Source organism: Drosophila mojavensis, unplaced genomic scaffold, assembly GCF_018153725.1.
Source record: "Drosophila mojavensis isolate 15081-1352.22 unplaced genomic scaffold, ASM1815372v1 contig_136, whole genome shotgun sequence".
NCBI lineage: Eukaryota > Metazoa > Arthropoda > Insecta > Diptera > Drosophilidae > Drosophila > Drosophila mojavensis.
In genome coordinates this window covers 19,912,050-19,936,974 of record NW_025318667.1, presented here as the reverse complement: position 1 = coordinate 19,936,974, position 24,925 = coordinate 19,912,050, and the positions used below count along the sequence as shown (strand labels likewise).

General features: G+C 46.4%; 4 protein-coding genes across 4 annotated transcripts; all 4 read left to right on the top strand.

The window, feature by feature from the left end:
- Positions 1–13: 13 nt before the first annotated feature.
- LOC6584306 (protein stoned-B) lies at positions 14–5,275 on the top strand. Its single transcript, XM_002009926.4, has 6 exons — positions 14–1,859; positions 1,924–3,175; positions 3,261–3,512; positions 3,594–3,775; positions 3,855–4,065; positions 4,140–5,275. Exons 1-6 carry the CDS (start codon positions 14–16, stop codon positions 4,282–4,284), a joined length of 3,888 nt encoding a protein of 1,295 aa, XP_002009962.1. The 3' UTR covers positions 4,285–5,275.
- A 10,166-nt stretch (positions 5,276–15,441) lies between these two features.
- LOC6584304 (farnesol dehydrogenase) lies at positions 15,442–16,374 on the top strand. The gene is made up of 2 exons (XM_002009924.4): positions 15,442–16,045; positions 16,112–16,374. Exons 1-2 carry the CDS (start codon positions 15,455–15,457, stop codon positions 16,277–16,279), a joined length of 759 nt encoding a protein of 252 aa, XP_002009960.2. The 5' UTR covers positions 15,442–15,454; the 3' UTR covers positions 16,280–16,374.
- A 1,051-nt stretch (positions 16,375–17,425) lies between these two features.
- LOC6584303 (farnesol dehydrogenase) lies at positions 17,426–18,467 on the top strand. Its single transcript, XM_002009923.4, has 2 exons — positions 17,426–18,140; positions 18,204–18,467. The coding sequence occupies exons 1-2, from the start codon at positions 17,565–17,567 to the stop codon at positions 18,369–18,371; spliced, it is 744 nt and encodes a 247-aa protein (XP_002009959.1). The 5' UTR covers positions 17,426–17,564; the 3' UTR covers positions 18,372–18,467.
- Positions 18,468–23,425: 4,958 nt separating this feature from the next.
- LOC6584302 lies at positions 23,426–24,139 on the top strand. Its single transcript, XM_002009922.4, has 2 exons — positions 23,426–23,574; positions 23,633–24,139. The coding sequence occupies exons 1-2, from the start codon at positions 23,497–23,499 to the stop codon at positions 23,939–23,941; spliced, it is 387 nt and encodes a 128-aa protein (XP_002009958.2). The 5' UTR covers positions 23,426–23,496; the 3' UTR covers positions 23,942–24,139.
- The last annotated feature ends 786 nt before the right edge of the window (positions 24,140–24,925 follow it).

Below are 24,925 nucleotides of genomic sequence, written 5' to 3'. Positions count from 1 at the left end.
ACAAACAGAAAAGATGGCCAATCCGTTTTTAATGGACGATGACCTGGATGGTGGCGATGTGGCCGTGAATCCATTTCTAGTGCAAACCGAACCCGAGGCCGCTGAGTCGGAGAATCCATTCGGTGAGTCGGCCTCAAATCCTTTTGCCTTTGGCGGCGATGAGCTGGAAACAGAGGCAGAGCCAGTAGCTGACATCGATCCAGCCATGAGCTTCTTTGGCACCACCATTGAGGCCGAGGACGATGCGCTTAGTTTGAAGTCGGCCGCCGAGGAGGACGATGAGGGCAAGAAGGGTGCTGCGCCCCCTCCACGCCCACAGCCGCCACAAAGCACACAGGATCTAATAAACACCGTCTCCAATCAGCTGGATGAGACAAGCTCGGAACTGCTGGGCCGGATACCGGCCACCCGCTCACCCAGTCCCGTGTCCATGCGGGATCTGCACTCGCCCAGCCCCACGCCCGACTCCGGGCTGGCCGATCTGCTCGATGTGGACGTGGATGTGTCGGACAGTGGCTCGAGTGCCCATAACCAAGCTATTGAGGCCGATCTGATGGGCGGCAGCAACGGTGCAGCTCCGGCAGTTCCATCGCCGCTCGACAATCCCTTCGGCGTGCCAACGGCGGTGCCCAGCCTGCAGGGCATGGCGCCCGTGCCCTCGCCGGCCAAGCAACAGCCACCGCGCCCGCCACCACCACGTCCGGTGCCACCGCGGCCATCGCCGCCAGCCAACATGCAGGGCCATGGTCAACAGCAGCCCGTGCCGCCGCAGCGTCCGCCGCCACCATCGGCGCAGCCGGCGGCCGAAGCAGATGATCTGCTGGACATGTTTGGCAGCACCACCAGCAAACCGGCCAAGCCACCGCCACCCAAGACCAAGGAGGACATACTCAGCCTGTTCGAGCAGCCAGCGGCGGCCCCAGCGCCAGCCCCCAAGCCGGACCTGCTCAATGACGATCTGCCGGACGGGCAGTCGCGCGATGAGCCCATATTCAGCTCGATGCTGATTCGACCCGATGACAGCACCCATGACATTACCTCACAGCCGCAGTCGGCTGTCGCGACTCGCATAGCGGCTCCACAGGATACACCGCAGAGGCAGCGAGCACCGACGCCGGATATTGAGATTACCACAGTGGAGGATTTGCCACGATCGGATGATGAGGACGAGCCGGAACCAGCAGCAGCAGCAGCAGCAGTTGAGCAGCCGAAACCAGCATCAGATGAAGAGCCCGAGGCCGAGCGTCAGCCCGAGCCGGAACCAGAGCCGGAACCAGAGCCGGTACCCGAACCAGTGCAGCCGCAGCTCGAATCGGAACCGCAACGGGAACCGCAACCGGAGGCGGAGATCGAACAGCCAGCTGCCATAGAATCGGATCATAGTCCACCCACAGAGTCGCCGGCCACAGCACAGGCCGTGCCCGAGTCTATCATGGGGCTGGGCAACGACGAGCCGGAGCAAATGGACACTGGCCTGGACTTTCCTGGTCTGGCCAGCGGTCAGCTGTCGGCGAATCCCTTCGCCAGCCCCGAGGAGGAAGACGACTCCAGCTTTCAGCCGCCAGCGGCCATGGTCAGCAATATCTTTGCCGTGGACGAGCCCGAGGTGGAGATGCCGCCAGAGGTGCAGCCCCGCACCGTGCCTCCGGTTTCGGCTCCGGCTCCAGCTCCAGCTCCAGCTCCTGCTCCTGCTCCTGCTCCAGCTGCCAGCTATGTGAGCAACATCTTTGCAGCTGAGCCGGATGAGTTCGATGCATTCTCGGCCAAATTCGACTCGGTCAAGAAGGACAACATCAGCATACTGGATGGCTTCGGTGGTGGCGGTGGATCCGGCGCTATAACACCCACGGGCGGAGATGGTAAGTAACGTAAGCTCCATATAAAAGGTGGTGCCTGAGATGCAATATTTCTGTGCCTTTGCAGCTTGGGGTGACAGCGCCTTTGGCTCGGCCACGACAACGGCGAATGCCTTTGGCGAGGTCAACTCAACGGACGATGGCTTCGGCAACGAGGATGACGACTTCTATGCCATGCAAGCGCCGGCGCGTGCCGATTCGGTCGAGTCTGTGGACAAGGAGTTCAGCGTGGTCATCAGGCCCAAGGCGGAGGGGTCAGCGGGCGTGGCACCGCAATTGGTGCCGCCGCCGCCGCCGACGCGTGCAGCGGTGCCGACGTCGGCCACATCGCCGCCGGCGGTGAATCCGTTCGAGGATGTTAGCGGCTTTCCGGCACCACCGGCAGCAGCAGATGGCAGCATAAAGCGCACAGACTCGCAGGATACGCCACAGACGCCGCTGTATGACGAGGATGTGTCACAGCCGCTGGAGGAGTTCCCGCGCCTCAACTACATCGGTCCCGGCTGGGAGATGCAGCTGCGCCAGCCCAACAAGAAGAAGATCACCGGCCAGCGCTTCTGGAAGAAGATCTTTGTGCGTCTGGTGATGCAGAACGATGTGCCAGTGGTGCAGCTGCTGAATCAGGCGGGTGACAAGCAGCCGTTCCAGGAGCTGCCCCTGCAGCCCTCCTACTCGGTGTCGGAGATCGGGGCCCAGCAGTACGATCAGTTTGGCAAGATCTTCACCATGAAGCTACAATATATATTCTATAAGGAGCGCCCAGGCGTGCGACCCGGCCAGGTGACCAAAGCGGAGCGCATTACCAACAAGCTGACCAAGTTCGCACAATACGCCATCGCTGGCGACTACGAGGGCGTCAAGGAGTTTGGCAGCGATCTCAAGAAGCTCGGCCTGCCCGTCGAGCATGCGCCGCAATCGTCGCAGCTCTTCAAGATCGGCTCGATGAACTACGAGGACATGAAACAGTTCTCGGTGTGCATTGAGGAGGCGCTCTTCAAGCTGCCGGCGCTGCGCGAACGCGCGCTCACCTACAAAATGGAGGAGGTCCAGGTGACCGCTGTGGACGAGATAACCGTGGAGCAGGACTACGAGGGCAAAATCCTGAAGCAAATCGCACGCGTGCGCCTATTCTTCCTGGCCTTCCTCACGGGCATGCCCACCATTGAGCTGGGCGTCAACGACATGTGGCGCCAGGGCAAGGAGGTGGTCGGCCGGCACGACATCATACCCGTGGCCACCGAGGAGTGGATTCGGCTGGAGGCCGTCGAGTTCCACAGCGTCGTCAATCAGCAGGAATACGAACGCACACGCACCATCAAGTATGTGCCGGGCAATCACACTGTGGTGGCTGCAATGCGCATTCGATCTAACCACTAATCTAATCACTAACTAATCACTCCACAGATTCCAGCCGCCAGATGCCAACTACATTGAACTGCTGCGCTTCCGTGTGCGTCCGCCGAAGAATCGTGAACTTCCTCTGCAGCTGAAGGCCACCTGGTGCGTCACCGGCAACAAGGTGGAGCTGCGCGCCGACATCCTCGTGCCCGGCTTCACATCGCGCAAGCTGGGCCAGATTCCCTGCGAGGATGTCTCGGTGCGATTCCCCATACCCGAGTGCTGGATCTACTTGTTCCGCGTGGAGAAACACTTCAGGTACGTGCTCGCCCTCGATTGATTGTGATTGATTGTGATTGATGTGTGCCCAACTGAATGTTTTGATTGCCCTGGGCGCAGATATGGCTCGGTCAAGTCGGCCCATCGACGCACCGGCAAGATCAAGGGCATTGAGCGCATACTGGGCGCCGTGGACACGCTGCAGGAGTCGCTCATTGAAGTGACCTCCGGCCAGGCCAAGTACGAGCATCATCATCGTGCCATTGTCTGGCGCTGTCCGCGCCTACCCAAGGAGGGCCAAGGTAAGTGCACCCCTGCCCTGACAGCCCCCTGTCCCCCTCTCCACTCAATGCTCACTCTCCCTGATTGCTCCCCTCGCAGGCGCATACACTACACATCAGCTGGTCTGTCGCATGGCGCTCACATCGTACGATCAAATACCCAGCGAATTGGCGCCATACGCATTCGTGGAATTCACAATGCCCGCCACGCAGGTCTCGCATACCACCGTGCGCTCCGTGAGCGTGCAGGACTCCGACTCCGACGAGCCGCCCGAGAAGTACGTCCGCTATCTGGCACGGCACGAGTACAAGTAAGTGCAAGTCAAAGGGAGATTCCAATTAGAGATTCGATAATTCGCATTGCTGATGCTTCTGCGTTTTCCAGAGTTGGCATCGAGACCACGCACGGCGAGTCCACGAATGCGTATCTGGCGGCAACGCGACCCATCCGGGAGGAGCCCGCCGCCGTGGCCGCCAAGCCGGCCGCCTCGCCGGTGCCGCCCAGCGACTCAGACTCGGACTCCAACTAAGCACTGATGGGTGCTCCCCATTGAACTGCAATGTGGTTCGGTTTCCAGCGAGATATATTCTACAGGATATTTTGCGCATCAGCACTCCAGCCTCAACATTCGGTATTTGGTTATCTTTCGTGTTCTCATCGTATGATAATTTCATTCGAGATGCTCCCAGTGGACCCGATTGATCCAATCGCGTGCACTGCGAGCAGCTCGAATATATGTAATAATGATTAGTTGACAATAAATACAGGAAATACAACACCAGATCAACGCGCGTGCTGAGCGGCCAGGGATATATCTAGAATTTACAGATGGACGATCAATGATGGCATGGACTGGATGGAACGGCGTGGCTGCTGGCTGTGCTCGAGTCCTGTTGAGTCTTCGGTTATCTAGCCACACAAGCCCAAAAGCCCACATGCTAACCATTATTAACCATACATATACATATATACCATGTAATATCCATCTCGAGTTATGAACTATGTTAACCAAGCGACCAAGCGAGCGAGGCGGTGCTGTATCGTATCGTACGTAAAGTCAATCCATACATATGCATAGGAGTAATGGTTAAACATACAACTAAAAACAAAACATTTACATATATATGCACATACCTACATACATATATACAGTAATGCAAGTTCATAGTTATAACCTACAAACGGATGTTACATACATAAATATACATATACATATACATATATATATATATACACATACTTTAAGCGCAAGTGACAAACATGAGAAATGAAAAGCAATTTCGCAAAACATCGTTCAACTATTATTTAAGGTTATGTTGAAAGTGTTAATCCATAGCAAAATGTCAGCATCCCGTTTAGCATCTACTGAATAATGTTAATCTAGTTATCCGTCAACCCGAACGCCACTGGAAAGGATATCAAAATGGATCGCAGGCGACGGGCTAACGCACATAAACATAAACACACACACACACATATACCACTATAGACCCATACAAGAGCTCTGATACACTGAAAAAGAAAAAAAACTAAGCTATACATATTTTAGAGAAACGTTTAACTAGATATGTTACCGCCTAGAAGACCAGCTGAATTTACCGGATCATTTGAGCGCAACACGGAATCAAGTTAGTGTTGGAAAACAGCTGCGGTTACAATACCGCCAGCTGGCAACACTGGCGAATGGCAGCTCCAAGCGATCAACTGAAGCTCATCAAATCGTATAAACTGACAGCAAACTGCAACTGTAACTGTAAAACTATCCATACTATATATATATATATATATTTAAAGATCAGAGCGAAAATAAACTAAGCTTTATGTAACAAATTAATTTACAATTTATATATATACACATTAATTAATTAATTCAATTCAAATTTAACTTCAAGCAAAACGGAAATGCATATTCAAATGTTATTGTTGTGAATCAAACTAAATTATATATTCAAAACCAAAATAGATAAACAACTAAAAAAAAAAGAAAAAAAAAGAAACAAAAAAAAAACCAAAAACATATATATACATAAAAAGAATAAATTATCGAACGAAAGAGACGAGAATAAAGAAACGTAAACTAAATGAAATGCATATGGTAAAAGCATCTTTGTTAAATAAACCAACAAATAAATACATATAGATGAAAAGAAGAAGAAAAACATAAATAAATATATATATATATACATATACACATGCATACAAAAGATATATACATACATGCATATTACAAACTAATTGAGTTGAATAGCTGAAATTGCAAAATAGATTTGTTAATTTAGTGTTTAACGAATATACATACATACATACATACACACACACACATACTCGAACTTCAAGTGGTCCATCTTCAGTTAAGTTCCTTAAATTCCCAGCACCAAAATTTTCTAGATCCGATTTCTTGATTACTCACACGCATACAAACAGACAGACACACAAACACACACACACATGCATACAAAGTGGCAGAAGAAGCAAAGAAATCATGCTATAGTTCACATACATGATACATTTATATATATTATAATTAATTAATGCCCCCCTTATATATGTATATTGTGAGTCCCTAGGAATTATGAGCTAAAACCAATTTCTCATTAATTATATTGTATGTTATTTGATTTGAATACGTTTAAAATTATATTATATATATACATATATATATAAATATATTCACACTGATACATATGTATATATATATATATATATATGTATATATACTATATGTATCTGTAACTGATGTGTACCATAAATTGTGCAAGAGAAATGAATCGATCGATCGCTGATGCAAGTCGGACACACCTCCCCTCCAAATTCCTCTCCTGCAACACCCCCCCCTTCCCCATCCCAGTGCCCTACTGAAAGACAAGTTTCACACATGTTATATATATAAAATATACATATACATAAATGGTATTATCCGATGAACTAAATACAATATAATGATTATTATGACACGTACGCGACGCGAAATGCATGAAATGATGATGGCAAATTAACTAGTCAAATGAGAAAATAAATATTGAGAAACCTACAAACAACTTTACGCCACAATTGTGTTTTCAATTTACTGGGCATGGCATAAGTATAGGATGGTATATAGTGTATATGATAATTTATGAGGATTTCGCTGGGGCACAGCTTTAAGCCATTTATCATGCGGCTGGCCCTAAGCCCCAGCCAGCGTCTACGTCTAATGCAATCAGTGCACATGTGCACAGATTTACCACTCGAAATCCTTGTGAAATATATTATGCTCAACTTTCTACCAAAAGCATCTTCTCTCGCCCGCTGACCTAGCCGCAGTCCGCGTCTCGCCCCTCGCCCCTCGCCCCTAGCCCCTAGCCATGCCCTGCAAAGTTGGTCGTGAGGCGAGCTTGTGACGTGCCTTTGTGGACTGTTTGCGGCTGTCCTCGCTGAATGCTAATCATCTCTCTCCGCCTGTTTGCCCGCTGCAGGCGAAGGCAAACTTGCCAAATTATCTACAACAGAATTTGTCAGTTGACCAACTGCTGAATGACACGGCGTATGAGTAATATTTTGCTCAAGCATTCTGCTGATGCTGGCTAACATTAAATGGGTCAGACTGCCTCTTATAGAAGACGGAAAAGGAAATAGCTCTCCCTCTGCCTCTCCCTCACTCGCTCACTCGCTCTCTCGCTCTCTTGGATTCGTTAAAGTTTTTAATTTATATATCTAGTCCATGCATGGACTTTGTGCTTTCAGGGATTCAACTTGACTTCTATGCAGTTCCACTTGAAATGTTGAAAACTCTAAATCTGAGCATAAATTCTGGTGAATCAGGTGAATGAGTCTTTGTAGGGCTTAGACTATGCAGGATTCTGTCGAGCTGCTGGGCCATAACACACCTCAGCAGTGGCTCACTTTGAGCCATTCGATTCAATTATTAAGTACTTGGCATTTAGAGAGATTTTGATTATTGGAATATAGCAATAATCCTTTAATTTAAGCGGCTCTGCGCGTGGCTTTAACAACTTCTGGCCTGAACGTCCCGAGGCCTGTCAAGTCGCACATTGCCAGCACGTGATGAAAGTCCTGCTGTCAAGAGAGCTGACAGCCTCCTCCTCCTCCTCCTCCTCCTGCTCGTACTCCTCTACCTCCACCACTTTCTCGTGCCAGTTCAAGTCAAATATTAGAATCTTATGAACTCTAGCGCCAGCGCCTGACATAACTGAGTTAGCCATTGGCCAAAGCCTGGGCCATTCATGCATATAGCACCTCAGACCCCTACCCACCCCTTCACCAACATATTGAATACTCGCCTCAGTTTGCGTTTGGTTATTGCCGGCTCAATTTTGGCCATTTCAATCTGTCTGCTGAGACGTGCGCCCTCTCCTTTTTGGCCCGCCATGGGCTTGGCGCGGCTGACAAACAAACAAGTCACGATTGAATCAATAAACGACTTGAATAAGTGACACAAGCTGCCGCCAACAACGCAATGAAGATGTTTACAAATATGAGATTTTTGACATCTGGCCACAGCCAACGAATTCATATTCAATAATCATCTGCCACAAGATTGACTGGCATTCGGCAGGAGGCGCACTCGACACACGAGTGGAGCCCGCAAACTCAATTGAGCCAATTGGTTCCGAATACTATAGAGATGATAATAGTAATAGATGGAATATGCTAGGTTTCTTTGTCTTTGTTATGTATTATATAATTTACTATAGTCTATCCATAAATGAGAGACCTTAAGAAAGACTTCTGAGCGCTTTGCTAGATATTATATAGTTTAATATATTTGGTTATTAATGAAAGACCTTAAGCGGCAGAGACTCTAGAGATGAACAAGTTTTTTTTTTTTCGATTTACACAGATGTTCAAATTATACAGAACGATTCTTTTTCAAGAGGATAGAGGTTTTTTTTCTCGATTTAGCGTTGTACAAATTATCGAGATTCGACTGTACTAGGTTTCTTTGTCTTTGTTCTAACATTAATAAGAGATCTTAAGGAAGACTTTCTCATGAGGCAGAGTCTTTGCTTGTATTTCAACACGACGGTTGGTTCCGAAGAATATAGAGATGATAATAGTAATAGAGGGAATATTCTTTTCATAAGCCTTTGATATATTTTTAACAATTTACTATAGTTTATCGTTAATGAGAGGTCTTAAAGAAGACTTCCTCATGAGGCAGAGACTTCTTTTGTAACTCAACTCGACAACTGATTCTGAAGACTATAGAAATAATATTAGTAATAGAAGGATAATTCGAAAGTGCAAGGGGATCAGTTTGTTTCGATTTACCCAGAGATTCAAACTATCGAGAATTATCGAAAACGAATTTTTTCAAGGGCATAGAATTTGTTCGATTTAGCGGGGTACAATTGATCGAAATTCGTAGGTTTGTTTGCCTTAGTTAGGTATTAAATAATGTACTATATTCTATCATTAATGAGAGGTCTCAAAGAAGACTTCTTGATGAGGTAGTGCTAGACTTTAGACTTTAATAGACTTTAAATAATACTTCCATATATCTCAGTGCCTTATCGGTTCAGTTGCAGCTGCTTCGTTTTTTTTTTTTTAAGCCCGCTTTAAATTTTGACTTTGGGATTTTGTATTCTTTTTTTTTTTTTTTTTTTTTTTTTTTTTTGTGTCTCGGCATCTAGATGTGAAATTTACATTTTTATTGCCTTGAAACATTGCCAATTGCAGTTGTTTCTGGTAGCGGATGTGCCTATCATAAACTGGCTGAAAACAACAAAGCCGAATTCCTGTTTCTCCGCTGGCAACTGACTAAAACTAATTACTGGCGCGCCGCAAAAATAAATTCCATTGCGCATTAAATTCGAATCAATCATGCGGCTTCCTGGGCCCGGGACATTGTCAACATTTGCAAATCTGATGCGGGCCGGCAAGGTGCAAGCCGGGACCAAAGCGCTTTTGGCAACAAAGTCATACTGCCTCGGCCTCGGCCTCGGCATCGGCCTCACTCACCAAGCAGAGTGAGCAAAGTTTATGCGCAACAATGTGTGCAGCACTCATGATGCGATTTGCCGATTTTTACGGCCGCCATAACAACGCAAAGTGGTTCCGGGCACCTCGCCGGGAAATGCCTCGCTCCGTCTCGCATTACCTGTCAGGCCATAAAATCCATAGGAGCCGGGCTGAACGCATAAAGCGTCCAAATAGCCTAAGGAGGCTCAAACCGGCTGCGATTTTGACCCTCCCGACGACGACGACGACGACGACGACGACGACGACTTGGCCAGATGCGCGCATAATTATGCAGTACCAAAGGACGACGCATTTCGCAAAATGGCTGCCCAACAACAGCAGCAGCAGCAGCAGCAGGAGCAGGAGGAGCAACAGCAGCAGCGGGAGGAGCAACAACCAGAACCCGTTGTTCCTTGCCGCGCCCGATACGGCAAGCTGTGTTTGACGCCTTCGAGGGTCCAGGGCAAATGCAAATGGCGCGTGTTCCTGCACCATTTGCTTGTATCCTTTACAGTTGCTGTTCCTGCCAGCACATGTTCTTAGCCTTCACACACACACACAATAACAGACAGACATGTGCAGGGCTGCATAATTTGTAGCATATTCTTTCGTGAACCAGCTAAATGGGTCTGCGTTGTCGTCTGAACAGCATCTTCTGTGCAATATCAAACGAATTAGCATAAAAAACTGTAAATTTGAATTATAGCCGACAGCAACAGCTGCTCCAGCTGCCTCCCATCAACTGCTTGGCCTTCACCTCGCTTTAAATGCCATAAATTGGAACTGATGCGAGGTGTTGGTCAATCAAAGCGTAGAAAGCCTCAAATTGGGAATTGGATAAAATCAGTTTACCTGAATGTGACAGATTTCTTGGAGATATATGCATGTGTGTATGTATGTGTGTGCATATATATATATATATATATATATATATATATATACACATATAGTAAATATTTCCTCTAAGTATTGCATCTCAGTATTTCTTCTAAGAATCTCCTCCAAGAATTTTCTCTGAGTAGCTCCATCAAATAGGTGTTTCCCTAAAGTATTTCTTGAAAGTGTTTTCTTAAAGTGTTCCCTTAGATTATTTCTTAATAGTACTTCCTCTTAGCGATTCCTTTAAAAAGTTCCTCCAAGCAACTCCTCCAAGTCTTTATTGCCTAGCTGAATGATCATTCAATATTCAATAGGCACACTTCACTTCACTTTACTGCACTGCACTGCATGACTGACCCTCACCAGGCCTGGGCCACTGAAGAAATGCTGCCGTAGCTGCCCTCTCACTCAAACACCAAGTCGCGCTCAAGTGTTGAGGTCGTTGAGTCGATCGAGCTTTAATTGACCAGTGGGAAGATTCTCTGCAGCTTCAAGCATTCCCTTACTTAAATACAAATACCAAACGAATACAGCTGCATACATATAGACTACTTAGATGATCTCCTGAAGTTCTTCTTTTTCTCTTGCTTGTCTTTGGGCAGAGAGACAAACAGACAGACGTAAGGACAGACAGGGAGACAGTTATACAAACAGACAAACTAGGTGATTTACAGACAGGATATCTAATTACGACGCTCTAGAATATATATGTTTGTTAAAGCTAAATGTTGATATGGTAAATAGCTTACGTACATTACTATTTCTAATTATAGTTCCCTTAATAACTCTTCAAGAAACGAGGTATCTCTCTTGCCTGGAGTTGGAGCGAGTGAGATTTTCTTTTTATTTTATTTTTTTTAAATTATTTGCAAGCTATTTACTCATTATATTTTATTTATTTATTAATTTTTTTAATAAGACTTTAGGCACTCTATAGCTATATAGTACATATGTACATATCCACTTACATGTATGTATTTATGTAAAGCTATTATAACCCTTTTACCCATTCAATATACACTCATCTGTCCCACATTGCTCATCATAACAAATATATATATTCAAGGTTATACCTCGTTAAATGGAGCCTGCATATTTGCCTTCACTAATTACACAGGCCAACAGGCTTGAGTAACAAAAAATAGAAAAACAATTTGTTTGCTTTGTGTTAAACCTACTCTTGGCTGGTTTTACTGGAGTATAGAGTTCGAATCTACAGTTCTGTTCAAGAGATTCAAATTGGGACATATGTATGCACATATGTACATATGTATGCATGTATTTGCCTGTTGAATCAGCAGTCACCATATCACCCCTTCAATATTCACTAATTAATGCTCAATGTGTTTTGCAATGAGCTACAAATATACATACATACATACATACATACATACATACCTACCTATATCTAAGGAATCTGCATAGGTTCACTAACAGCAAAATATCGGACAATAGGTTTCAGCTAGCATCTGGACAGCTCTCTTTTCTTTTTGCAGACAGCAACAGCAAACAGCCTGGCCGTGTTATGCATACCCGAATGAAATATGAGAGCCCAACAGCCTGAGCCAATTTGCATGTGCAAATGTAACTGCAAATGCGCATAGATGCGAGCATCTATTGAACTATGCCCAGTGGCGGCTAAGTAAGCATAACTTATGATATGTGGATGAAGCCTTGCAGACAGCTGTGTGCATGTGTGCATGTGTGTGTGGGTGTGTGGGTGTGTGGGTGGGTGTGGGTGTGGGTGCAAGGCTGGCCGTGCTCTTGATGCGCCTAATAGAGCCGTGTTTGCCTCAACTTTTGCTGGCGCACAGGATGCCTTCGCTCTGGATGGGCCACTTGACGGGCGGGCGCTCCAGTCATTGCGCTCTCTCCTACCCTCTCTGCCTTTCTCGCACTCTCTCCCCCTCTTCAAATACGTAATCAGTGAAATTTTCATGCACATTTTTCTTTCGTTTTTCTGTGTAAACAAAGTGAGCTTTGAGCTGACGCTCAACTTGAAATACGTTTCCCAATTTCCATAAACACGTGTGCAAATAACACGTGTGCTCCAGCTCCAGCTCCAGCTCCAGCATCATTTGGCGGCTGAGGAGGACGACGATAAAGCAGAAGGGGTACCCCATCTACATGCATATGTATAGGGGCTGGCTGAGTGGGCCCTCAACATTAGCTAACTATTGCCGGCATTTGATTGAAGGCGTTCTACGTTGGGTCTACGGCATTCTTATTTGAGTTTCGGCGATGTCAAATGCGCCTCAAATTGATTTTTATTTATATTTCAAAGGGAAACTTTTCTGCAGCTGTTCGGCTTTTGTTTTTGTTTCTTTGTATTTCGTTGCCTTTTTCCGGTTTTTTCTTTGTTTCCTTTTTGTTTTTATTGTTTTTTATTTCGCATCATGTGTGCAGCTGTGACAAACTTGGTCCAGGCACCTAACACACTCGATCCCCCATCCGAAGCCATGCTTTGCATATGGGCCCGTAGCTCGCGCCCTGTACACGTATTCCCTGTTTATGGAATTGCCATTAGGCTATTAAATACAAATCGACCTGCAAATCGACCATCTGTTCCGGCCCCCAAAACAGCCGACAGGCCGCCGCGGCAGTTTCTGGATTTGCCCATTAAAGATATATGAGACCGCCCTGCCCCCCTCCCCCATTCGACTTGTATGCACGTACTGCGAACTGCGCGAATCAATAAACTATTCATAAATACTAAATATTGAATTTGGGCTTCTATCTACCTAATCGGCGCATATAAAAATAGATAATGATAGTTTTCCAGGTGCTAAATATTTCAAGGCTTATAAGTATGTATGTATGTATGTACCAATGACATTGCGTGCAAGTGAAGTCGATTTTCAGCCAGTGTTGGCTAACGGTAGGTATGACTAGTAAACAGCGTTAACTAACACTGTATCTTATTTTTATTTACATGTCAAATAATACAAGGTTAACATTAAATCATGTGCTATAACATTTCCAGCGAATTTCGTGTATACTACAAATCAGCAATAGTGACAGGATGACAGGAACGGCGTTTCTAGGGATTCTTCAACCATATGTACTTCTTTGCCTTTCCGAAGCAAAGTTATGTGGACGAAAGCGTTGCTCTAGAATCTAGAGTCTAGATTATTCGAAAACACTTCTTATTTCTCCCATGAAGTACGGCACCAACCTCAACTCTGGTTCTTCAAAGCTGATTTGGGTGCGGCCTGTGACTTATACCTCTTAGTGATGCGCCCAAAATTTCCAGCATATTATATATTTTTATCTGCTTTCTTTGGGCAAGCACTTTTTGAAGACGATTTTCAAGCCTTTTCTGGATTTGTTCAATTCGGGCATCTCCTGTTCTCGCATATTCTCTTCGGACTTTCGGCGTTTGAAACGAATGAGATCACCTATTACAGAGGGCAGTGTTATATTGGTTTCTTGACGTAGCTTGTGTAGCTGCTTGTTTCAGCTTATTCATAAACTGTTAGCGTTGTCAATGTCATCTACATCTATCTACATCTAGATCGATGTGTGCATTATATAAACCTTAAATAGCTCTATATAATTTTATTAGGTCATCTCTTACGTTGGACTGCGTGGCAGCAGTTGGTCTTACAGGTCTAACGATGTCAGCAAACCACGTATTGCCTCTAATAGCCTCAGATGAGATCATCGGGGTTTGGGGCGTTGCCATCTGTAGGTAGTCTTGGCTTAATTCTCAGCTTTCTTAATTTTTCAGTCCTTACTGGGCATACCACATCTGTTGAAGCATGCTCTCCACCGCAAGAGCAGCAAAACGATTATTGCTAAACGAAGTTGGTGTCAATGAGGTCGACCTGTAGCATGCAGCTTGGCCTTAGGCTGTTCACCTTTTCTTTTCAAACTTGTGCGTATCGCAGCTCCTTGAAGAGGGCATTTGGCGTATTTGCTTCAGCGTATCAGTCTTGGAGTTGCTGCCAATCAGTGAAGATGAACATATGTTGGGCAACGTTGTAGCCGCCAGGGTGTAGGTCGAAACATAAGCACAGCTTGCTTGTGACGTAGTTGTAGAGTTATTCATATTAGTTAATAAAGCGACAGCTTGGCTGCTTGGGGCTACTCATTGCTTAGAAGTTCGGATCGTTCGCTGGGCCTGCATACGCAGAGCGCAAGGCGAGGGACGAGGGGCGAGGGGCGAGTGAAGTGCCGCCAAAGCGTTTATTTTGCTGTTTATTACCGTATTAAAAATAGCTAGCAGTTTCGTTTTACGTGTCACTCAAACGAATTGCAGCAAGCAATGACAGGCGCTTGTAGACTCTCTAACTCTCCCTGTCTCTCTCTCTCTCTCTTTCTCCCTCTCTCTCTCTCTCTCTCTCGCTCACACATAGATATATATACACATAAGTACAACCAAATGCATAGATGCATATATTTTACGTGTCTCTATTTCTGTTTCTGCCTCCCCATCTGATCCTCTTCTTCTTCTCCGTCGTTAAGCTTTCAAAATAAATGAATTTCTCTAAACAGCTAAAAGGCTGTCAGCAATAAGTCACAGAGTCAGAGTCTGCGGTCTAGACTCAACGCTTGATCAGTGCACAAAGCGAAACAGAAATACAGTTGTTTTATGTAATTGCCGCAGTTACCGGTAATCCGAGAGCTTCGCGCAGTTGTAAATCGATGCACTTGCGACAGGGGCGTCGCCGAGGGGGGCAGCTGCAGGTCGAGTGGGGGCAGCTGTAGGTCGAGTGGGGGCAGCTGTAGGTCGAGTGGGGGCAGGTGTAGGTCGAGTGGGGGCAGGTGACGCCCTTGCCCCTGGCTGGCTGGCTGGCGTTGATCTGTGAGCGCTGAAGGTTTCGTTTGCATTGGCGAGCAGCCGAAGCCGCATTCAAATGACAGCCGTAGGCATGGAACGTTGGCAGAATCGTGTTGCTGTGGTGACTGGAGCCAGCTCCGGCATCGGAGCCGCCCTCACAAGGCAGCTCGTCGCAGAGGGCATGATCGTGGTGGCGCTGGCTCGGCGTGTGCCACGACTGGAGGAGCTGCGCGAGCAGCTGCCCGACGATCAGCGCAGCCGGCTGCACATCCGGCAATGCGATGTGACGAGCGTCGAGTCGGTGGAGAGCGCCTTCGATTGGATCGAGACGGAGCTGGGCGGTGCGGACATCCTGATCAACAATGCCGGCAAGCTAGAGGGCGGCCAGCTGGTGACCATGTCGCTGGACACCATGCAGCAGATTCTGCAGACGAACGTCATGGGCGTCGTCTCCTGCACACAGCGCGTCTTTCAATCGCTGCGCAAGCGCAAGACGCCGGGCCATGTGGTGATCATGAACAGCATCTTGGGTCACTACCTGTTCAATCCGCCGCCCGGCAGCCTGCAGGAGCTGAGCATTTATCCGGCCACGAAGCACGCACTGACCGCCATCACAGAGCTGCTGCGTCAGGAGTTTCGCGACTTTAAGACGCACATCAAGGTCACGGTGAGTAGCTAGCAGCGTAGTAAATGCATCCTTCTGGCCTCACCGCCCGCCTCTGTCCCATTGCAGAGCATTAGCCCCGGCCTCGTGGACACGGAAATGGTGCCGCAGCCCTACAAGCGTCTGCCCATGCTGCAGCCCGAGGATGTGGCCAATGCCATCATGTATGCCCTGGCCACGCCCCCCCACGTCCAGGTGCACGAGCTGACCCTCAAGCCAATGGGTGAACCGTTCTAGCCACGCAATCCCCATTGATCCATTCAAGCAGCTTATACACATTTATCAAATATATTGGAATAAATCAAAGCTGAGATAAGCTGGGCATCTTTGAATCGGAGAGTCTACTTTAATGCCTTGGTAGATTTCCCTCGCTATTTTCTCATAAGGGGCATAAGGGGTTTGAGGCGTGGCAGACTTCATAAAGTATGGCTATTCGTGATCAGGGCGACGAGCTGAGTCACATTAGCCCAATATGTTCGTCTATCAGTCTGTCTGTCCGGCCGGCCGTCTGTCCGTTTGTGAACGTAATAATCTCGTAAGCCTCAAAAGCCAAAGACTTGAAATATTGTATTTATACTATACGAAATTTAGAGTATTATAAAAAAAAAAAATAAAATAAAATAAAGAACAAGTAAGAGAGTTCTAGTCGAGATAGCTCAAGTTCAAGATGCCTTTGACCCCTTGGAACCCTTGGAAGAACTGCGCTGCTTCAACTGCGCAGTTAGCAGAGCGCGTGACTATGAGTGCGTATGCGTGTGCGTGTGTGTGTTGCTTGAAATGTGTAGAAAGATTGGAATATTAGGTGCTTTAACAGAGCTCAGACTAGCAGAGATATACGCAGTCTCTCCCTTACTCTGTCACTCTTGCTCGTTGCAGCTCTCTCTCTCTCTCTCTCTCTTCTGTCACATAGAATGTAGACTGTGTAGGCTGGCTCTGCTGATCATCAAGATATTACAGGTATATAGAAATGGAAACATATGCTTCATCAATAGGGATAGGTATAGTTAAATAGTTATTGTTATAGTTAGATCTCAGTTGGATATACGAATAGAAGCCAAAGCTTGGACGATCAACATTCAGGGCTAACAAACACTGGCTGTTATCGCCCGGGCTCGAATTTAAAAAATAGTCACAACTTATTTATGAATTGGTCAAAATGCGTAATTGCCTCGCTGAACAAGTGACAAACTGGCGAATTGAGTGACGGCCACTTAATTATTCAGCCACGCAAATGGGCGTGAATCGGTAGCAACAACTATTTAAAATTCAATTGCTAACTTGCGCCCACCATGGGCCAGGAGGCGGGGTGGCTGAGCATTGAGTGTGCCGTCGACTGGGCAAACCCTATATATAAAGGCTGCGAGGCGGACCAGAGTCAGTTGCCCGATTGCTCCGTTCAGCGGCGCACAAGGCAGAACAGAAGAAGAAGCAGTAGCAGGAGAAGAAGAGACAGAGGAAGAGGAAGCTAAATATCAATCCTAAACCCAATTCAATTCCCACAATTATCGTGAGAGAGTGAAGCATGGAGCGCTGGCAGAATCGTGTTGCTGTGGTGACTGGCGCCAGTTCGGGCATCGGCGCTGCCTTGGCCAAGGAGCTGGTGCGTGCCGGAGTCATTGTGGTTGGGCTGGCGCGTCGCGTGGAGCGCGTCGAGGCACTGAAGGAGGAGCTGCCCGACGAGCTGCAGTCGCACCTGCATGCGCTCAAGTGCGATGTGGGCGTGGAGGCGTCCGTTGCGGAGGCCTTCGATTGGATCGAGGCGGAGCTGGGCGGCATTGATATACTGGTGAACAACGCGGGGCTGCTCTACTCCGGCCAGCTGCTGACCATGCCGGTGGAGCAGCTGCAGCATGTGCTGCAGGTGAACTTGATGGGCGTGGTCTACTGCACCCAGCGCGCCTTTCGCTCCATGCAGCAGCGCGACGTGGCCGGCCATGTGGTGCTCATCAACAGCCTCACCGGCCACCACATCATCCATCCGCCCAGCGAGTCGCTGCAGACCCTCAACATGTATCCGGTGACCAAGCACGGCATCACGGCACTCCTGGAGATAATGCGCCAGGAGATGAGCGGCCTCAAGACGCAGATCAAAGTAACGGTGCGTAACGATGCCCACTGTTCATTCCCATCCTAATGATGCATTTTTCTCATGAGCTTGCAGAGCATCAGCCCGGGCGTGACACGCACCGAGATCCTGCCCGGCGACTACAATATTCTGCCCATGCTGCAGCCGGAGGACATTGCGGCTGGCATTATGTACGCCCTGGCCACGCCGCCCCACGTCCAGGTGCATCAGCTGACCATCAAGCCGATCGGTGAGCCCTTCTAAGCCCCTCAGCTGCTCCATAATAAAAATACACGACTCCTGCTGCTGCTGCAGCGGCAGGCGGACAGACAGGTGGCGCAGCTGCCTTGTCTCTGAAAATTGTGCGCTTTATTTGAAAATAAGTTCGACGAGCAGCTTCCACTGTGGTGGAGGTGGTGGTGGTGGTGCTGGTGGTGGTGGTGGAGGTCGTGATGCTGGTGGTTGTTGGCCTGGGTGTGGCACTTCCGGCATGCAGCTAGGTATGCCAAAATACGAAAATAAGTTAACATTAGCTTGACATGCCGACGCAGCGCCCCGCTGCCGGAACAGGTGGCGTCCCCATCCGTTTCCGTGTTGTTGCTGCTGCTACTTGCTGCTGTTGCTGCTGCATTGCCGGCGTCTGTCAATATTGAAAGCGTGCGCATTTGACATAAAATGTAATATAGTCACAGCCAACACACACACACAGACAGCAGCAAACACACATTCAAACAGCGAGACTGAGAAAGATGCTGCAGCAGCAGGAGCAGGAGCAGAAACAGCAGCAGCTTCGTTCATTTTATGCAAAACAGTCAAAGACTGAGATGCTTCTACTCTGCATACGCCGTGAATTCTCAAAGTCTCGACAGGCAGAAATGTGTGTGGTCCAATCAGATGATATATGATATCCAATCCATGTGCCTACTATAATTTTGTGGAATTCATTTCGCTAGCCTAGCCGAGTTGCTGCTGTCAGCTAGCTGCAATATCGCAGCCAGCAGCAGCGGTCGAATCAAATTACTTTAAGCCGACCTCAATGCTTATTAATATTAGTGTAATGAATTGGTAAATTAGTTAAATTGGCTATTTCTTAGAGCTCTGCCCGGGCCAGGTTTTCTATTGATGAATTATTCGAAATATTTCATATAACATGCACGACCCCTGCCATTTGCAGTGTATTTTAGCTTTTGCATTTGCGTTTAGAATTTGAGCTTTGCTCACGTGGCTGCCGAAGTTAGCTGCATGCCAGACTTTGCAAAATGCCGACGCTCCAAGCCAGAAAACTTTTATGACTTGCCAGTGAGTAGAAGCAGCAGCAGCAGCAGCAGGAGTAGGAGCACGAGCAGGAGTAGCAGCAATATTGGTAATGGGAATGCTGATGGTAACGAGGAGCTGCTGTTGCTGTTGCTGTTGTTGCAGTTTGGCATCACTTGCGTCACGGCATGTTGTCAATGTTGCATATAAACACGGCGTTGTCAATGTTGCTGCTGCGCGCGTGTTGTGTATTGCCGCGCTCGCTGCTAGCAATGCCAATGACAGCGGCGGCCGCTTTGGCAGCGCGGGTAACTCGTTTACTTGTCTGTTTCAGTGGCAGCTTTTTCAGTTGTCTGGCTGCTGGCTGCTGGCTGCTGCCTCCTGCTGGCTGCCTCCTGCTTCCTGCCTGGTGCCTTGTGCCTGCTGCCTCCTGCTTGCTCGCTGAAATAGCTAATAATGTCGCCCATCCGTTTTGGTGCCCGAGATATACACACACACACACACACACATACACGTAGATATAGAGCTGGTGGCATTTGTTGTTCGCCTCGCCTCGCCTGACGAGTTGTGATTTTTGCTTGTTTCCTCCTTCCGAATTGGCGAATTGGCATCGCCTGCTGGCCGATTGAAAGTTACAACAATGCCACGCCCACTGCCCGGCAAGCGAAGCGTTCATGCAGCAATCGTTTTGACCTTCAGCCGGCAGCGGTTAACGTTTCAATAAACACCTTTCGGCTTCAAGTGCAAGTCGAGCTGCTAGCAGCTCGGACAGCTGCTGCGCCTCTGGCCGGCATTTCCGCTCATGTTCCATTTCCGTTTCCTCATCAGCACACTTCGGCGCATTCATCGTCGCGCTTGGGGGGCTGTTGCTGTTGCTGTTGCTGTTGATGTTGCTGCTGTTAGCTGCCCCTGTTGTGAAACTAGCGAAATTTATTTAGCCAGCTTTGTGAGTTTCAACTTTTTGCTTTTTGTCTTAAGGCACACAATTTTCAGAATTTACTTTAACTTTATGTATTCGCTTTACAGTTTATTTATTTTAGAAAATTCTAATTTAAAGTGAGTTAAATTTTATTTAAGGAATAGAACAGGTAACATGAGGAAAGGTAAAGCAATATAACTTATAAAAATGTGATAATAAAACATAAATATAAAATAAAGATAAGCAACTAAGAAAGCTTTAGTCGAGACTGCTCGACTACGAGATTCCCTGAACCCTTCGAGCAACCGATATTTCAACAATTATGCGCACATGCACACACACACTTTCAGATTATATATAAACCATAGATATGCATGTATTTGCCAAAGCACAAGTCTCTAGTATTTGAAATACGTTTTTTACAAATATGTGGGTGAGGAGCTGAATTAGGGGTGGGGGGGGGGTACATTTTGACAGAATCGAAATTTCATAAAGTACATATAAATCTACATTAAAAATTTGATGAGTCTAGCTTTAAAGATGTAGCAGATATAAATTTATTATTGGTTCTCGATAAACTTTTTATACATAATGAAATAACGGGACAAGTTATCGATATTTGAAGCAAAACTCGATATGCACGTGGTATACACGGACCTAGGAAAAAAATTTCAAGTCTCTAGCTCTTATATCTCCTGAGATCGACGCGTTCAAATATACGGATAGACGGACAGAAGGACGGACGGACAGAGCTAAATCGACTCAGCTCGTCGCCCTGATCAAGAATATATATACTTTGTGGGGTCTGCCACGCCTCCTTCTGTCAGTTGCATACATTTAACAAGACCATTATACCCGCGGTAAGTAAAATTCTGAGTGGAGCGCTCTCTGTTTCTACTTAGTGGGGGCTTTACTTTTTATTTTTTTTTTGTGGCAGAGTTTTTAGTGCGCCAGCTGAAAAATTAGCATTGAAATTAGGGACGCTGTTGCCCTTTGCCGCGATTACGTTAATCAGCCCGTGTTGGCGGTCGTAGCGACAATTTGGGTCATGCTCCCGTCATTTTATTAGGTTTTTGTTTTTTCCGTAGGCCGTGGCTGGGGAGTATGGGAGCTGATTGATTTGCGGTGACAATTTGTCGGTTGTGCGGTCTAATTAGCATAACGCCAACAGCTTTTAATAAGTCGCCGCCAGCAGCAGGAGCAAGCAGGAGCAGGAGCTGGCAGGAGCAGCAATGGCAGCAGGTGCCACAAATGCGTGGATGCATCTATGGGGCTGGATGCGAGGCAGAAACTTGCGTAGTTGCTTTTAATTAAAACTCCAATTGGAGGCGTCGCTGCGAATGTTGCGTGACTCGCTCAGCTGCGATTCAATGCTCAATCCGCAATCCTCAATCACGCGGCGCACATCTTCGCTGAAAATCTAATTAAATTGCCTCCAAGGAGCCGCAAGTCACACACACACACACAGCTCGTGGCAGCAATTTATATGCACGGATTTGATATAGTCCTAAGCCGAACTCAATTTGATATGAATTTTTATAGTTTTTGCTTAATAAATGTGGAAAATAAAGTAAGCAAATAGAAATATTACGACTTTTGACAAATCAAGTTTATGAAATATTTTGAAAAGCCTGCTGAGTTTTCTAAACTTATAGAGATTGGAATCTTGTGGCGCTGTCATATTGGTCACGTCCCGCTGTATTCTATGCATGCACTTATCAGAAAACTAGGGAGCAGCAGATGCAGCCAGATATGGAGCCGGAGCACGGATCTGCATTGGGCTTGTAGTCAGGGCAGAGCAGAGTGGAGTAGAGTGGAGCTGGCATGGCGGTGTTATGTACATGCATTGCGCTGGCATTTGCTGCGTGTTGCGTGCTGTGTGGTTCACGCGACAGTCGCTTAACTTACATAATTTCCGCAGTGCTTTTTCTCGTTTTTCCGCTTCCTGCGGGGCTGCAATGCGTCGCGTTGCGATGTGATGCGACGCTGCGTTTTCTTTAGCGCCGCCCTCATGCCAACTAATTATAAAGTTGGGAGCGGAAACATTTACAAAACATTTAGCGAAAAATGCACATTTACGAAAAACGTGTGCGGACTCTGTAATAGGCAGGGCAGGACGCGGCGGGGTAGGGCAGGGCACGGCTGGATGGCGGAGATGTTTCGCAGGGGTGGGTCGTCGGATTTCGCCTAACGAAATCAAAGCGCTACGACCACGCCTCTGCACCTCCGACTCCACAACACAGACATAGACACGGATACAGACACGGACACGGACACGGACACGTTAAATGGCCAGCCGGGCATGCAAATGCCGTCGACGACGACGTCGACCGCAAACGAGCAGCGACGGGATGTCAGATCCCCTACTTGGGATGCTCTCTCATTCTAGTTGCCCCTGAGTGCCTGTGTGTGCGTGCGTGTTTGGGTGTGTGCGTATGTGGCAACGTTTGGAAGACGAAAGCAGCCACAACTTCATTTTGGGCCAAACCGGCAGATAATAAATGTCAAGCCTGGAGAGACGTGGCCATTGTGGCTTATGCGCTTGAAACTTTTTAAACTTCATGCATTGCTGAATACATAATCTCCGCATATGCTCTATCTCCCTTGCGCCATTACTCGCCTGCTCTAGCGCTCCCCTCTTTCTCTCTCTCTCTCTCTCTCTCTTTCTCTCTCTCTCAGGCTTCTTGGACGCTCCATGTCTGACTGGACGAGCACGTACGTAGGAAATGCGGCATTTTGTTGAATTGAGCGGAAAAGTGCGGCTCGACACTTAACGCCACGCCGGAGCATGAGCTCAAGATCGAGAATCCACAGTGGCACCACCACTTCAATAGCTATGCCTAACCCATCTACAAAGAATGCCTGACTCAAGACAGGAAGAGTATTTCATTAGATATTCATTACTCTTATGCAAAACTGAAGAGAAGAAAAGTATTTCAATAGATATACTCAAATAATCTGTAAGGCACTTCTGACTCAAAACGAAAAGAGTATTTCAATAGCTATTCCTAATTCATCTATAAAGCATGCCTGGCTCCAAATTGAGCGAGAGTATGTGAGATAAACTCAGCCCAGATAATTTTGCAGGCAAAGCAGGCTTTGCATTCGACTTCCTGTAGGCAGGGCAACTGTGGCTGATTTTACTGAATTTAGTTCAGTACACAATCGATTCTCATTTCGTGTAGAGCTAAGTGTAATTTTCAAAAAATATTTATAATGGCAAATAATACTAATTCAGCTGAAAATTGTGAAAATAATTCAGTAGCTATGGAAGTAGAAACTTCGATTTCCTCGGTAAGTGCATCGCATTCAGTTAACTTGCAGACAAATAATATATATAAATAAAATATAGGAGTTGCAGAATTTGCATTTGGATCAAAAGCCCAAGTCTCGCTCCAAACTACCCAAACCGAAAAGCGCTAAGAAGCGTGACAGCAATGCTGTGAAGCGCAAAAGCATGGCCTGTGCGGGCATAAAGAAGAAGTCGCCCCAGATAAGCTATACTCCAAATAGAGCCTATATTAGATTCATGCACGCATATTGCGCAAAGCACGGCAAACGCTTGATAGGACCGGATATGGTCCTGAAGGCTGCGCGCGCCTGGTGCCACCTATCCTTGGCCAAAAGACAGCAGTACAACGATCCCAGGATGCTCCGCTAGTTTCTCTGGTCGTTGTCCTCCATTTTCATTGTCTTTTAAGCGCCTTCAACAAAATTCTTGCGTCTGTTCAAATTTTCGAAATTCATTGTCCTAATATGCTCACTGCAAACTGCATTTATGCTGTTGATGCCATGCATTTCAAATTATAAGAGTGAATTCAAAAATAAACATTTCGACTACAACAAAAACAAAACAAAACTCTTTTATTTAATTTAGTGTTATTATATCTTGGCTCATTGCACGATTTGCAAATTTATTGTATATATATATATATATATATATATATAATTCTCGAATCGCTTCGCTAGCCACACGTTGCTGCCTTGGACCCCTGGAGTCGAAGACAAAGCGCATACGTGCATTGACGCTCAACCTAATATTTCCGATGCCTAATGAACCCTTGGAAAATTTAAACAGCTCCAGCTACGCACTCACACACACAGATAGAAGGCGACTGTGTGAGCTCCAGAAGAAGCATACGATTACGAAATCACTGCCAAGTATATAGTGTGAGAGAGAGAAAGAGATATAGATATAGATATAGATATAGATATAGATATAGATATAGATATAGATATAGATATAGATATAGATATAGATATAGATATAGATATAGATATAGATATAGATATAGATATAGATATAGATATAGATATAGATATAGATATAGATATAGATATAGATATAGATATAGATATAGATATAGATATAGATATAGATATAGATATAGATATAGATATAGATATAGATATAGATATAGATATAGATATAGATATAGATATAGATATAGATATAGATATAGATATAGATATAGATATAGATATAGATATAGATATAGATATAGATATAGATATAGATATAGATATAGATATAGATATAGATATAGATATAGATATAGATATAGATATAGATATAGATATAGATATAGATATAGATATAGATATAGATATAGATATAGATATAGATATAGATATAGATATAGAT

Excerpts from the sequence above, each read along its gene's own strand:
- LOC6584306 (XM_002009926.4), top strand. The coding sequence starts at position 14 with ATGGCCAATCCGTTTTTAATGGACGATGACCTGGATGGTGGCGATGTG. Across the intron at positions 3,176-3,260 it reads GAACGCACACGCACCATCAA|ATTCCAGCCGCCAGATGCCA; the intron begins GTATGTGCCGGG and ends ATCACTCCACAG. Across the intron at positions 4,066-4,139 it reads CTGGCACGGCACGAGTACAA|AGTTGGCATCGAGACCACGC; the intron begins GTAAGTGCAAGT and ends TGCGTTTTCCAG.
- LOC6584304 (XM_002009924.4), top strand. The coding sequence starts at position 15,455 with ATGACAGCCGTAGGCATGGAACGTTGGCAGAATCGTGTTGCTGTGGTG. Across the intron at positions 16,046-16,111 it reads AGACGCACATCAAGGTCACG|AGCATTAGCCCCGGCCTCGT; the intron begins GTGAGTAGCTAG and ends GTCCCATTGCAG.
- LOC6584303 (XM_002009923.4), top strand. The coding sequence starts at position 17,565 with ATGGAGCGCTGGCAGAATCGTGTTGCTGTGGTGACTGGCGCCAGTTCG. Across the intron at positions 18,141-18,203 it reads AGACGCAGATCAAAGTAACG|AGCATCAGCCCGGGCGTGAC; the intron begins GTGCGTAACGAT and ends ATGAGCTTGCAG.
- LOC6584302 (XM_002009922.4), top strand. The coding sequence starts at position 23,497 with ATGGCAAATAATACTAATTCAGCTGAAAATTGTGAAAATAATTCAGTA. Across the intron at positions 23,575-23,632 it reads TAGAAACTTCGATTTCCTCG|GAGTTGCAGAATTTGCATTT; the intron begins GTAAGTGCATCG and ends AATAAAATATAG.